Source organism: Fundulus heteroclitus, chromosome 12 (assembly GCF_011125445.2).
Source record: "Fundulus heteroclitus isolate FHET01 chromosome 12, MU-UCD_Fhet_4.1, whole genome shotgun sequence".
Taxonomy (NCBI): Eukaryota; Metazoa; Chordata; class Actinopteri; order Cyprinodontiformes; family Fundulidae; genus Fundulus; species Fundulus heteroclitus.
The window spans coordinates 2,118,445-2,132,963 of record NC_046372.1 but is presented as its reverse complement, the minus strand read 5'-3'; the positions used below and the strand labels follow the sequence as shown (position 1 = coordinate 2,132,963).

Here is a 14,519-nt window from a genome sequence, read left to right as displayed (position 1 = left end):
TTTGCCATGAATGTGTAGGCCATAACATACCAATTTTGTATTAAAATCCTTTTTTATTGGTCTTTTGTAACATAGTAATATTCCGTTTTGGTTTCCATTAGGTGTAAGCCAAGGTAAAAAAAAAAAAAGTTAAACAATGATCTTTTGTGTGCACATCTCAGCAAGTTTTTGGCGCAAACTAAAGTCATCAAAGTATCAGCCTGAAAGAAGGCGAGAGAAATTATTTAGCTTTGTTCTGTTTTTGATACCATACTTAAAAGATGTTTTTAAGAAATCCATCACAAACCATGGCAAAAAATTGATTTAAAAAAATGCCAATTTCAGTGTACTCCTTAATAAAATACAGCTAATAAAAATCAAGATTATACCTTGGTTTTGAACACCAAGAATAATGTGAATAGAAAAAAAAAATATACAGATTTTAATTTTATATTCTTTTATTGTAAAATCAATATCCACATGTATCAACTTATAAAAGCGTGAAACAATCCAAGAGTCTTAAGGTCACATTTCAGTGAAAATGCTTCATTTAAAGTATATTTGCCAAAATAAGGAAATATACAGGACAACAAATGTTTCAGTTACCATTACCTTTAATACCTGCAGCAGTCGTCAATACAGTGTGACGTCACGTTCATAAGAAATGATACTGAAACCTAAACTTGTTTATCAGCCCAACAGGAAGATTAGAATTTTAGCAGAAGCTGAACAGACAGCAGCTTCTCCCACATAGTTTATGGTTGCAGATAAACTGCATTAAGGACAATCCTGAACCTGCATTAAGGACAATCAGGAACCTGGGTCATGTAGTTCCAACCATGACCTGTCTTGCAATTACTCACTTCAAAATCAAGACCAGACTCTGTACTGTGAACCTAAGGCTCTCTACTACGGACTTCTGTGTTTTTAGTAAGTTATAATGAAATGAAACAAGTTTCCTACATTCTCGCAGAAGCCCCATGTGGTGAGAAGCAACGTGGCAGTCAAAGAAGCTGTTTTTGTCTTCCTGGTTGAAGTAATATAGACGAAAAAAATAATGGTATAACATATGCATACTCATATGGTCAAAGGCAATAAAAATGGTGCTCAGCTCCCTCACATTGTCGTCGGCTAGTTTTCCACCCAGGACCTACCATTAAGGGTGGAAAGCAGAAAATTGGCACCTCATTTTATCGGCCCTTTCAAGATCTCCAAGGTGGTGAACCCGGTGGTTGTCCGCCTCCAGCTACCTAGAACCATGAAGATTTGCCAACGTTTCACCTGTCCTGGGTCAAACCTGTTAAGACCTCAAGATTCAGAACCTGCTCTCAGACTTCAGACTCTGATCATCCTGCCTGACTCTGCCATCACAGTTCTGACCCTGTGCCTTCTTTTTGACCACCAAGCTCCTGCCAGTCCAAGGAGTAAAACCCTGAGAACTTCCTTGACTGAACTCCCAATCGCATTAGGGCGTCACCAGCAACATAGTCTGTACTCACCATCTCAGCCCGCTTCTGGATTGTGAGAAGAGATTCCTTTCCCTGATGCTGATGATTCACCCGCGACCTGCAGTGGTTTACTTAAAAAAAAAATTACAATGAAGGGAACCTAAAATTAAAGCAGTATGATCCCTCTTGTTGATTTTAATCAGAATTCTTGCTGCAATATTTTGGATCAGCTGAAGACTTTGAACTGCATTTTGTGGATTTCCTGATAGTAAAGAAATACAATAGTCCAGCCTTGAAGTAAAAAATGCATGGACTAGTTTTTCAACACCACCCCTTGACAGAATATTTCTAATTTTGGCGATGAAAAAAAGGTGAAAAAAAGAAACTCTGGAAACCTGTTTAATATGGGATTTAAATGACATGTCTTGGTCAAAAATAACACCAAGATTTTTTACTTTATTACCAGAGGCCAAGTTAATGCCATCCAGATTAAATAATTGATTAAGAAGTTTATTTTTTGAGGAGTCTGTTCCGAAGATTACAACTTCTGTCTTGTGAAAATTTAAATGCAGTAAATTTAAAGTCATCCACCTTATGTCATCAAGACATGCCCATAGTCAAAGTAATTGATTGAATTCATCAGGATTCATGGACAAATATACATTGATGTAGATCAATAGCTCATTGTCATCAGCATAACAGTGGAATTTAATCCCATGCTGTCTGATAATTTTTCCAATCAGAAGAATATATATAGCAAAGAGAATTGGCCAAAGGACAGAACATGTACAAACTGGAATCTGTCAGATAAGGTTTAAACCAGCCCAATGCTTTCCCCTTAATCCCTACAGTATGCTCAAATCTTTCTTGCAGAATATTGTGATAAACTGTATCAAATGCAGCACTGAGATCAAAGAGGACAAGTACAAACACAAGTCCATTATCTGAGGCCATGACAATATCATTAGTGACTTTCACCAGAGCTGTTTCAGTGCTACAATGAGCTCTGAAGCCTGACCAAAACTCCTCAAGTAGGCCATTACTTTGTAAGTGTTCAAATTCAAATACATTTTTTTAGCCTATCCCAAAAAGCACCATGGTTGCCATGAGTGAAGAAAAGTTCTACAGTATTTTATTCTGTTTTTATGCTTTTGTTATGTGGGAACACAATATTAGTAAATCTGACAAATCCATTTTTTTGAGTGTACTCAAAAAATGTGCCATGGATTTGTATTCAGCCTCCTTTACTCTGCCCCCCCCCCCCTCAATAAATCCAGGGAAAATAGGCACTATGAATACTTTTATTTATTGGCTCTTTGAATGTGTAAATGTTTGAAGAATATTTGTGCAACATCTGAGAATTTATTAGACTTAGACAACTTTATTGTCATTTTGTATCTACAGAGTACATACAGAACAAAATTTCGTTGCACGCAGTTTACGACAGTGTAGTGAGATTACAGGTGGGATAAGGCAACATTACAATATAAAGTGCAGCAGTGATCAGAATGTAACAATGCAGGAGAAAAACAGTGTGCAGAATAACGTTGACCCATTGTTTATGTGCAAACATAATGGTGCAAAAAGTCATTTGTGCAAAATGCAGCAACATTGAGTGGTGTACTCTTTGAATGGATGATAAAGTTCGGCAACTTGGAAATGCCAGATAATGGTGCAAATGTGGTAAATGTGGTGCAGAGTCCAATTCAGAGTTCAACAGTTCAACAGTCTGATGGCAGCATGCAGGAAAAAAAGCTGTTGCAGAACCTGGTGGACCTGCAGTGGATGCTGCAGAACCTCTTCCTTGAGGGCAGCAGGGAGAACAGTCCATGGTCGGGGTGTGAGGGGTCTCTGATAATGTTAGGGGCTCGGGACATGCAGCGCTGGGATGAAATGTCCTTAATGGAGGGAAGAGGAGCCCCTATGATCCCTTTTGCTGTCCTCACCACTCTCCTCACGTTTATTCAATCGGAGGTGCTGCAGCCTCCACACCACACAGAGAGACAGCTGGTCAGAATGCTCTCTATGGTGCTTCTGTAGGAAGCCGTGAGGATGGGTGGGGGCAGGTGGGCTCTCCTCATCCTCCGCAGGAAGCACAAGCGCTTCTGTGCCCTCTTCACCAGTGACGTGGTGTTCACAGACCAGGTGAGGTTGTACGTGTTGTGCACCCCCAGGAACTTGGTGCTGCTGACCACCTCGACTGCTGAGCTGTTGATGAGCAGTGGAGCGTGGTGAGGCCGGTTCTTCCTGAAGTCGACGACGATCTCCTTCGTTTTCTCCACGTTCAGGATCAGGCTGTTGTCTCTGCACCAGCCCACCAGATGCTCCAACTCCTCTCTGTAGTCCCGGTCGTTGTCGTCTCTGATCAGGCCCACCACCGTCGTATCGTCTGTAAACTTCACGACGTGATTGGTGGTGAACCTGGGGACGCAGTCATTTTTCATCAGAGTGAACAGCAGGGGGCTCAGGACGCAGCCCTGAGGGGAGCCCGTGCTGAGGGTGATTACATCAGAGGTTTTCTGTTCACCTATTAGTTTTTTTTATCATGCATGAACCTTTATTTTTATTTTATTTGCTTGACTGAATATCTGTAAAATACTATGCTCCAAGTTCTAAATAAGCCTAATTGAATATTTGGATTTCAGCATAAATATCACTTTGAATGCTAGTAAACCTATTGTGATGTATAAAATGAGTAATTATGTGTATTAATTGTTTAAAAGAGTTAAATATAGATATTCCTCAGGCTAAAGGTAGGGAAGATTTTGAGAGGAAGATGAGAAAGAGTTACTGGAGAGCTGTGACGATGACCTGGGAAGTCTGGATTCCCTTCACATTCATAAACATTAGCTTTGTGCTTTCATCTTACAAACCAGGACTGGTCTAATACTGACTTCCTTTGTAATGTCTTTGTTCCCCTCCCCCTGTGTGTTTGTGTTTGTTTCAGTTTCGAGTGCTGTTTGCCAACATGATCGCCTTATTCTGGTATGCCTACCTTGCCACTGTGGGGAAAAGGGGCTCCTTTTTCATTGAAGACTGAGAAGACTGCAGCCAACGCCCTTATAAGTGGCTGTTTTACATGAAGTCACTCAACTGATAATACACTGCTTTAAAACTCTGAAATCAAAACAAAAGTACTTTTTTTTCACAGAAGCAGAACAAACTAGAGTTTTTTGTTTAATGAGCCAAACCAACAGAGCTATGAAAATACAGAAATAAAACACTAAAGAAATATGCCTGTATGTTAGACCCAATCCCAACCAAGTTGTTTAAGGAGGTATTCCCTCTGATCAGTGGTCCTATTTTAGACATGATTAATCTATCCTTGGTAAATGGATGTGTACCACAGGCTTTTAAAGTAGCTGTTATTAAACCTTTACTTAAGAAACCATCTCTTGATCAAGATGAGTTAGTAAATTACAGACCTATATCTAATCTTCTTTTCTTATCTAAAATTCTTGAGAAAGTAGTTGCTAATCAACTATGTGAACATTTACAAAGTAATGACCTACTTGAGGAGTTTCAGTCAGGCTTCAGAGCTCATCATAGCACTGAAACAGCTCTGGTGAAGGTCACCAATGATATTCTCATGGCCTCAGATAATGGACTTGTGTCTATACTTGTCCTGTTAGACAAGTATAGACTGCGTTTGATACAGTTGATCACAATATTCTCCTACAAAGACTTGAGCATACTGTAGGGATTAAGGGAAAAGCATTAGGCTGGTTTAAATCTTATCTGTCGGACAGATTCCAGTTTGTCCATGTTAATAATAAATCCTCCTCAAACTCTAGGGTCACTTGTGGAGTACCACAGGGTTCAGTCCTTGGACCAATTCTCTTTACTATATATGCTTCCGATTGGCAAAATTATCAGACAGCATGGGATTAATTTCCACTGTTATGCTGATGACACTCAGCTATATTTATCCATAAATCCTGATGAATCCAATCAGTTACTTCGACTGCAGTCATGTCTTGATGACATCAAAAGCTGGATGACTTTAAATTTCCTGCATTTAAATTCTGACAAGACAGAAGTTGTATTCTTTGGACCAGAGTCCTCAAAAAAATAAACTTCTTAATCAATCACTTAATCTGGATGGCATTAACTTGGCCTCTGGTAATAAAGTTAAAAATCTTGGTGATGTTTTCGACCAAGACATGTCATTTAAATCCCATATTAAACAGGTTTCCAGAGTTTCCTTTTTTCACCTCCGGAATATCGCCAAAATTAGAAACATTTTGTCCAGGGGTGACGCTGAAAAACTAGTCCATGCATTTGTTACTTCAAGGCTGGACTATTGTAATTCTTTACTATCAGGTGTTGTGGGAGTTTTGGGTGAAATTCTAAGCAATAGTAACTGAGTTCCCATCTAATTTTTAAACCTTAGTCACCGTTCGGTATTGCGAACCCTGTTTTATTTGCCTTAAGGATTAAATATAATTCATTATTTCTACCGGCTTTTACTTTTACTACCTTTTAGGTTTACAGTTTTAAATTTTAAAATTTCTTGAGGTATACTTTAAAATGGGGTTTAAAATTTAAAAGCTTGCAAGCATTTTTTGACCAATTGCGTTTGTTTTTAAAAGAGCTGGAAAATAATCCCCTTACCGTCTCATGAAAGAAAGGTTCAGATCTTCGCGCCGACGCCCAGAGACGCTCCGAGACCAGGAGCTCCTCCACGTCCCTTGAAAATCCATTCGGGGTACCAGAGGCCGGATAACCTCTCCGGGCCGGCCAAAGCAGCTCCTGTCCCCGGACTCCCTCGCTCGTCGGTCGGAGATCTTGTTCGTTTACGCCAAATTGTTGTGGGAGTTTTGGGTGAAATTCTAAGCAATAGTAACTGAGTTCCCATCTTTACTAAATGACGAGACGGTGGTATAACGTTCCAGCACCTTTATTGAGAAACTGAGCAGAGATTCACATAGTTGGAAAGTAATCGCACCCCACGGTTCCGCTGCAGTCTGCGTCTGCCCTGTCTCTGTCTGTCTCACTTTTCGGGCTTCCCCTAATACTGCACCGTGGCCTTCCCATGAGACAAAACAAAGACAGTCTATCGTAAACAATCAGTATCCCTCAGCAGCTGCAGCATTTGGCCTTGCAATCAGAAAACAGTGGATCTCATACACAGACATCAGGTCTCCAGGCCTCCTCTGTCCGAGTGGTGTGAGGCCATAGTGACTTCAGAATAATAATTCTTATAACACAGGAAGTCCACAAAATGCAGTTGGAAGTCTTCAGCTGATCCAAAATGCTGCGGCAAGAGTTCTGATGCAAATCAACAAGAGGGATCATATTTCTCCAATTTTAGCTTCCCTTCATTGGCTTCCTGTTAAATCAAGAATAGAATTTAAAATTCTCCTTCTAACGTATAAAGCCCTTAATAATCAAGCTCCATCATATATCAGAACTCTGATTACCCCGTATGTTCCTAACAGAGCACTTCGCTCTCAGACTGCAGGTCTGCTGGTGGTTCCTAGAGTCTCTAAAAGTAGAATGGGAGGCAGATCCTTTAGCTATCAGGCTCCTCTCCTGTGGAACCAACTCCCAGTTTTGGTCCGTGAGGCAGACACCCTGTCTACTTTTAAGACTAATCTTAAAACTTTCCTTTTTGACAAAGCTTATAGTTAGAGTGGCTCATGTTACCCTGAGCTATCTCTATAGTTGTGCTGTGATAGGCCTAGGCTGCTGGAGGACATCAGGGTCTAATTTTCTCACTCTACTGATTTCTACTGTTCTTCAGTCTACTGTTCTCCAGTTTTGCATTGTATTACATTGAAATGACTGTCGTCATCTTAGCTTTTAACTTTTTGCTCTCTCTCTTTTTCTTCATAGTAGGTACACCTGGTCTGGCGTTCTGTTAACTGTGACATCATCCAGAGAAGACGGCTCACCCTCTACTACCATCTAATGTAGAACAGATTACTAGATCAATGTGTGCTTCTGTGCTTTTTTGTCTATCTTGTTGTGTCTCTGCTCTGTCTTCTGTAACCCCAGTCGGTCGAGGCAGATGACCGTTCATACTGAGCCCGGTTCTGCCGGAGGTTTTCCTTCCCGTTAATGGGGAGCTTTTCTTCCCACTGTCGCTTCATGCTTGCTCAGTATGAAGGATTGCAGAAAAGCCATGTACAATGCAGACGACTCTCCCTGTGGCTCTACGGTTCCCCAGGAGTGAACGCTGCTTGTCGGGACTTTGATGCAATCAACTGGTTTCCTTATATAGGACATTTTTGACCAATCTGTATAATCTGACCCAATCTGTATAATATGATTGAACTTGATTTTGTAAAGTGCCTTGAGATGACATGTTTCATGATTTGGCGCTATATAAATAAAATTGAATTGAATTGAATAGAATTGAATGTGTCATTTTTATTGTTATTAGAAAATACATTATAATTGCACCTGATAATATATATGTAACAATTGGGTGCCAAAAAAATTATAATTGAAAAAAAAGTTTTCAAATAAACGTCTAAATAAAAAAATAAAATAAAAAAAAAAACGGGAATGTGTTCTCCATGGTGGACGTGAGCGTTCTCAGCCTCCTCTCAGACGCAGCGTCATGAAGATGGTGCTCAGCTCCCTCACATTGTAGTCGGCTAGTTTTCCTGCCTGCATCTCCTTTCCTTCGTGGATCAGTCTCAGCTGGTTCGCAGGAACCCCCTCTCTTTCCTGCACTCTCTTCCTGAAGTTCTCCACGGTCTCCTCTGGTGTGACTTCATAGGTGCTGTTGGTCCCCTTCTCGTTTTTGAGGAACACCTGGATGGTGGCGGGCTCGGTGACCAGCAGGGACACCCGGGAGCCCGAGTGCAGGTTGTAGGAGCTCAGAGCTCTGGAGTCGTCGTTCAGATGTGTACTTTGGCCATTGTTGAAGACCAGCTTCTGTCTCGAAACGGGGACCCCCAGCTGCCCCTGGATGCACGTCTTCAGGGACCCCACTGTGTCGTGAGGGTTTACTTTCAGCGTCCGGGACGTCCCGTTCAGCATAGTGATGACTAGTTCCATGATTGATCTGAAAAATAGTTTTAGAAGTGTTCGGCATGAAAATAACCAGAACAAAGATGATAAATGTTGGTTTAATGAGGAGAGGAACTCACTTTGTAATGAACTTGTAACGAAGAAAGCGTCCTTCAAGCTTGAAGTGTCCAATAATCGTCGATGATCAGCGGATGTGCCTTGCGGCAGAACAGCTGTGTTTATATACAGCCCGGGTCCGCCCCCCTGCTTCACTTAAGATTCGTTTTCCATCTGTCTCGTTAACTTTCGGTTTCTATTCTCCAAACACGAGTGTGCTGCTTTGTTGTTAATAGCGCTGTTTTCATGACGTCTCACATACCTGCAAACAGGTGAGGTGGAGGATCAGCTGGGGTTTCCCTCTTACCTGGTGAAGTGAGGAGGGAGGGACACAAAAACAGAAATCAGATGGTGGTGATTCATCAGATGTAACGTCAGACTTTATTTGAAGCAAAACAGAAAACGAAAAAGTTTGGCATGTTGAAGTGCGCCGTTTTGTAAACTATTAGGATAGGATTTAAAAAGCATCATATAAAGATATTCACAAGAGAGTAAACTACTATTTCCTGTATAATTTTGAAAAACCTGTAGAATGAATACATCAACAAAAAACTTTAATTTAAAAAGCAAAACTTTTGATACACTTACAGATTTGCAGACACTTTCAAATCATCAAACACTAATTTCAGGCATAGACAACCTGAGTAAATACAAAACGTAGTTTTCCAAGGGGCCCTAAGCAGTATTTGATTTTGGGGCCTCTATTTCTTTCATTAATACAGATTTGCTATAGCAAATGTCAAATAAGGTGATGTTTCTAATATCATAATCAGATAGAAATCTATATACATGCAAAAAATATTTTTAATTGCTCTTGGGGGCCCTAAGCAGCCTCTTAGCTTTTGTCGTGGGCCATCCCTGTGACTTCATTATTATTAATAAAGTGCATTCCAAGCCATTCTAAGTGAGAAAAGTAATTGTGCTCTAAAACTGATAACCTTATGTGCCAGCAATTGCCACCAAGCGGACCAATACCAGCTCCCCAAATAATCTCTTACTGGCATGACACTAACCCTCAAGCATCTTGAGTTCAATGCTTCTCAGCTCTTCGTCTTGACTGGGATGTTTGCTGACCCACAAAGACAATCACAATGTTTCTAAACCAGAAAACGTGGGTGGACAACACAGTACATGAGTCCTTTAGCGACTATATGCATGTAAAAAATGTTAAAAAATAAATATTGTGTAGTTTGTGCATTCTAAGCCGGTGTCTGCCTCATTAAAAATGTCGTTATAGTAACACAGAATGGCAATAAAGATTCTTGAAAATGTTGCACTTTTCCCCCGCACTAAACCTTCTATAAATAGTATTTAGGCCCCACCCTGAACAGCCAGCTTCTTTAGCAATGACCAGGTTTGGTTTACCCTGCTGACCCTGTCAAGTCAGCACTGTTTGCCATGAATGTGTAGGCCATAACATACCAATTTTGTATTAAAATCCTTTTTTATTGGTCTATTGTAACATAGTAATTCCGTTTTGGTTTCCATTAGGTGTAAGCCAAGGTAAAAAAAAAGTTAAACAATGATCTTTTGTGTGCACATCTCAGCAAGTTTTTGGTGCAAAGTAAAGTCATCAAAGTATCCGCCTGAAAGAAGGCAAGAGAAATTATTTAGCTTTGTTTTGTTTTTGATACCATACTTAAAAGATGTTTTTAAGAAATCCATCACAAACCATGGCAAAAAATTTATTTAAAAAAAATGCCAATTTCAGTGTACTCCTTAAGAAAATCCAGCTACTAAAATCAAGATTATATCTTGGTTTTGCACACACAGAATAATGTGATTAGAAAAAAAATGTTATACAGATTTTAATTTTATATCTCTTTATTGTAAAATCAAAATCCAAAGGTATCGACTTATAAAAGCTTGAAACAATCCAAGAGTCTTAGGTCACATTTCAGTGAAAATGCTTCATTTAAAGTATAATAGCCGAAATAAGGAAATATACAGAACAACAAATGTTTCAGTTACCATTACCTTTAATACCTGCAGCAGTCATCAATATAGTGTGACGTCACGTTCATAAGAAATGATACTGAAACCTAAACTTGTTTATCAGCCCAACAGGAAGATTAGAATTTTAGCAGAAGCTGAACAGACGAAACCAGCTGCATGTCCAGCAGCTTCTCCCACATAGTTTATGGTTGCAGATAAACTGCATTAAGGACAATCAGGAACCTGGGTCATGTAGTTCCAACCAAGACCTGTGTCGTATACTGTAGGCTGAGGCAGACATGTACAGTTTCGCAATTAAAAAAGTCAATAAATTATTCACAATCCAGTCATCAGAACTCCGAGTGTCTGAGCATGGCTGTCCTCTCCTCCCTTTTAGGCAAAGGAATATTTCCTGGGGAAAAGAAAAACAAAGAGGATCCTTATTTTGCTGTTTCTAACTTAAAAAGTACAAGAGTGCACCAAAGTTTTCAACATTTTCATATAGAATGCAGGCGCTAACAAATTGCTGTACCCAGACATCCCCTACCTGGAGGTGCAACAAAATATTCTTCCACTGTGTTTTTTGCGAGCTTCAGCAGCTCTTCTGCACAGTCTCCCTCCGTCGCTGTGTCGTCCCTCAGATATAAAGCCCTGAGTGGATAAAACGCGACAGCTTTTAGCAACAGATTGCGTCCTATTCTTTTTCTATGAGGCCAAGCTGTTATTGGCACATGACCGGGCAGCACCTGTCCTCCAGAACTGAATCCATCGGTTCGACCCCAGACGTGTCGACAATGTGGAGCTGATCCGCAAAACGAATGGCTTTCTCCAAACATTCCAGTCCCTGCTTGGTGCGGAAATCCACCAGGGCCAGCCGCTCCAGCTTGTCCACCAGGTCCACTGGGATTTTGGTCGGCTGCAAAATTAATAATTATATTACAAATACAAATTCAAAATGATGTATGACCACTCATCTCCACTGTCAATACTGAAGATAAAACATCTACTACATCAGGAAATTAATTGGACTCGGATTAGTTAATCCATGCTGCAAAATGTTCTAATTAAACATTTAATCTAATAGTCGTATGACTAATGCTCGATCATTAACTTCACGGTCTGGTGGTATTTGCTGTTCTGCAAAGAGACTTTAGTTTTGTTGAGTGTTTTGGTGTTGCTCCAACAAAGCCTCAGTACAAAGAAAGTTATATCAAGTCTGACTTGCATCTTAGCACAGAAACAGAAAATAGAAGCACCAAAGAGAAGAGAGAAACCCATGAACACATCCTGAAATATAAGGTGGACTAGGTACGCCTTTAAGTTAAACAACTTAGATTTTATTTAATTTGATATTTATGTGACTGGCCTATGTTATACAGGGTTGTGAATTTGCAATATATACAGCCTACTATGAACCTGTGTCCTTTGACATATCTCCTAAAATGTAACTATTTCCACTCTTCCCATACAAACAACAGTTTTAATATATTGCTGTAGTTCCTATAGTTTATCATGTTACAACCACTGACCTTAGTTTATTTAATTAGGATCTGCTGTAATAAACCAACACAAAATAGTGCATTGTCATAAAGCAGAAGGAAAATGATACATGGTTTTCAAATACTTTTTACAAAACAAAAATCTGTTATCAAAAGGCATTTAGATTTCATGTTCAGCATTCCCAAGCCAACACCTCACAGAACCATATCCTGCTTATATTACAGTTGCAAGTCTTGAAGGTATGACTCGACAAGATTTGTGCATCTAGAGAATAAACATTTTCAACATTTAGAGACTGAACCTTTTCCTTCTTTGCAAAATATATATTTTTTGTGTGCAAAACACAGTACTACGTGTATAGTTGTATCTCCATTATTTACCAATACAGAATGTGGGACTGGGTATTTGTATGCTTGTATTATTTGTTCTTTATATCGGGCTAATGGGAGATATATATATATATATATATATATATATATATATATATATATATATATATATATATATACACACACTCTTCTATTTTTAAACTTTAACTCTTTTTACTGACTCTGAGAGGAATGCACAATAACTCCAGTGTACCTGCACTGTCCGTTACCCGTGCAAATTGTAATACATTTCTATTCTATTAGAGAGCCTCTGTAAAATCTTTCATAAGTTTTTTCGGTCAGTCAAACGCACAGCACACTTCTAAGATTTTTTTTTTTTTTTTGACAACCATATGTCCTTTTCCTTTTGCTCCATAATTCCCTACCTTGTGTTTATCATCATCACTATTATTGGTTGTCCCAAACGGGAAACTGGATGTGTTGATCCATAAAAATAAAAATCCCAATGAAACGTTTTGCTGTTTGTAATTGGAATTTTTCACATGAAAAATGTGAAATTGTCATGTGCTAGAACCAGATAGAGCAGATTGAGCATGCTCTGGCAGACATTAGGTCTCAGCTCTTGTTTTGGTCAGAGGATGTTACCGGAGGAAGCTGCTCTTCTGGTGCTGGCTCCCATGTTGGCACCTCTGGGACCTGTAAGATCACCACATATAACTAGTGAAACACAAACAGTGTTATAGGATGTTGATGATGGCACATTTGACCTACCTTTGGGTTATGTTGGCGAGAGCTGAACGGTCTTAAGATGCGGCTCTGCAGACATCTGAGTCTGCAGCTCTTGGTAGTTAAGGAGTAAACATTGTTTCTCCACAGGTTACAGGACGAACCAATTATTTCCAGGGAAACGCCACGAAGCGTATGAAATGCTGACATTGTAGCCATTTTTTACACAATCATCTCTGCCTGTGATTTAAGAGAAAACAGCCACTGTCTTAGTCCCCTTCTCCAGTAAGGTCAGCTCCACTTTGCCTGTAGCTCTGCTGCTAGCAACAACATGCTAAAGAGGCAGGAAGTGAAAGAGAGGCTCAGCTAAATTGACTTCCTGGTTCACTCAAACGTCCGATGTTACTATTTTTATGATTAATATGGTGTTATTGTATTTAATTATAAAGAACAGAATTGTAAAGCCGAGATGTTATTTTGTAAAGCACCACTAAGGTTTAAAGGACACAAATGTAGCTGAAATGCGCTAATGGCTGTAGCTGAATACCTGACAACTAGAGATGTTAGGTTTGTAGGTAATGAACTTTCAGTCTTTTTAAATGGAACATCGAAAGTAATCCACTCCACAGCGGCAAGGAACTACTGAACTACACACGTCACAAAACAAAGAACAACCACATAAGGAGTAGCTTTAAGAAGGACCAACGGTACAGTAACTGTCATGAGCGCCCGGATAGCTCAGTCGGTAGAGCATCAGACTTTTAATCTGAGGGTCCAGGGTTCAAGTCCCTGTTCGGGCGTACTTTTTTATTTTTTGACAGATATAATTTAATCTTTGTAATCCTAATAATCCTTGAAATAAGAACAATAAATACGCATTTTAATATCCAAACGCCATTTGAAAAAAAGACAAAATGATTATAATTTAAAGAGTGTCAAATATTCGTAAAACCAAGGTTCAGAACTAAAGTACTACATGATGTACTGTTTGATGTAACGTTTAGAAATTAAATGAACGGTGTACCTTAAGAAATGTTCACATAGCTGTTTGCAATGTCAGGCTGCTGGTTGGCCAGCAGCTGATTTTGTTTCAGGGTCTATCTGTTAAATATTTAAAGTTTTAATTTATTATAGGGGGCAGATAACGACATATTTATTTTCTCTGGTCATTTTCATTCTGATGTTTTAAGTTGTATCGTTCTATTTTAAGAAGAAAAATATAATAAAATGTTTACATAAAAAAGAATGCAAGAAACCATAAAAAACGTAAATGATAAAAAAACTCCACTAAACAATAAGCTAATAATAATTCTAGCCAGTTTTATCTTAAAAATAAATATACTTATGATATTATGAATGAACCCATTCATTGTCTGTGCCAGCACTCATGGGATACACCCTGTCCTTCATATTGGATTTTAAGGCCCATTCTTTCCCTTTTTGTCTCAGTGTGAGTAAACAAACAAAACAAAACAAAAAAAAGAGAAGGAAAAGAAAGTGAAATAGACACCACAATGTTATT

General features: G+C 39.2%; 2 protein-coding genes and 1 non-coding gene across 6 annotated transcripts; 1 reads left to right on the top strand and 2 right to left on the bottom strand.

Annotated features, from left to right (window-relative positions):
- Positions 1-423: 423 nt before the first annotated feature.
- gatc (glutamyl-tRNA amidotransferase subunit C) lies at positions 424-13,358 on the bottom strand. Of its 4 annotated transcripts, none has more exons than XR_004932029.1 (6): positions 13,043-13,355; positions 12,917-12,967; positions 11,189-11,358; positions 10,990-11,093; positions 10,686-10,854; positions 424-797 (listed from the first exon to the last, which is right to left on the bottom strand). XR_004932029.1 is itself a non-coding variant. In XM_012863367.3 (5 exons), exons 1-5 carry the CDS (start codon positions 13,214-13,216, stop codon positions 10,793-10,795), a joined length of 561 nt encoding a protein of 186 aa, XP_012718821.2. In that variant the 5' UTR covers positions 13,217-13,355; the 3' UTR covers positions 10,314-10,792. The 4 variants fall into 4 exon arrangements, 2 of the variants coding, with proteins under 2 accessions (XP_012718821.2, XP_021172630.2); XR_004932028.1 differs by having other exon boundaries at positions 424-774; XM_012863367.3 differs by lacking the exon at positions 424-797 and having other exon boundaries at positions 10,314-10,854.
- On the bottom strand, positions 7,937-8,644 carry LOC105926882 (polyubiquitin). The gene is made up of 2 exons (XM_012863374.3): positions 8,531-8,644; positions 7,937-8,445 (listed from the first exon to the last, which is right to left on the bottom strand). The coding sequence occupies exon 2, from the start codon at positions 8,436-8,438 to the stop codon at positions 7,971-7,973; it is 468 nt and encodes a 155-aa protein (XP_012718828.2). The 5' UTR covers positions 8,439-8,445; positions 8,531-8,644; the 3' UTR covers positions 7,937-7,970.
- A 366-nt stretch (positions 13,359-13,724) lies between the features above and the next one.
- Positions 13,725-13,797, top strand: trnak-uuu. Its single transcript has one exon. It is a non-coding gene; the product is annotated as a tRNA-Lys (tRNA).
- The last annotated feature ends 722 nt before the right edge of the window (positions 13,798-14,519 follow it).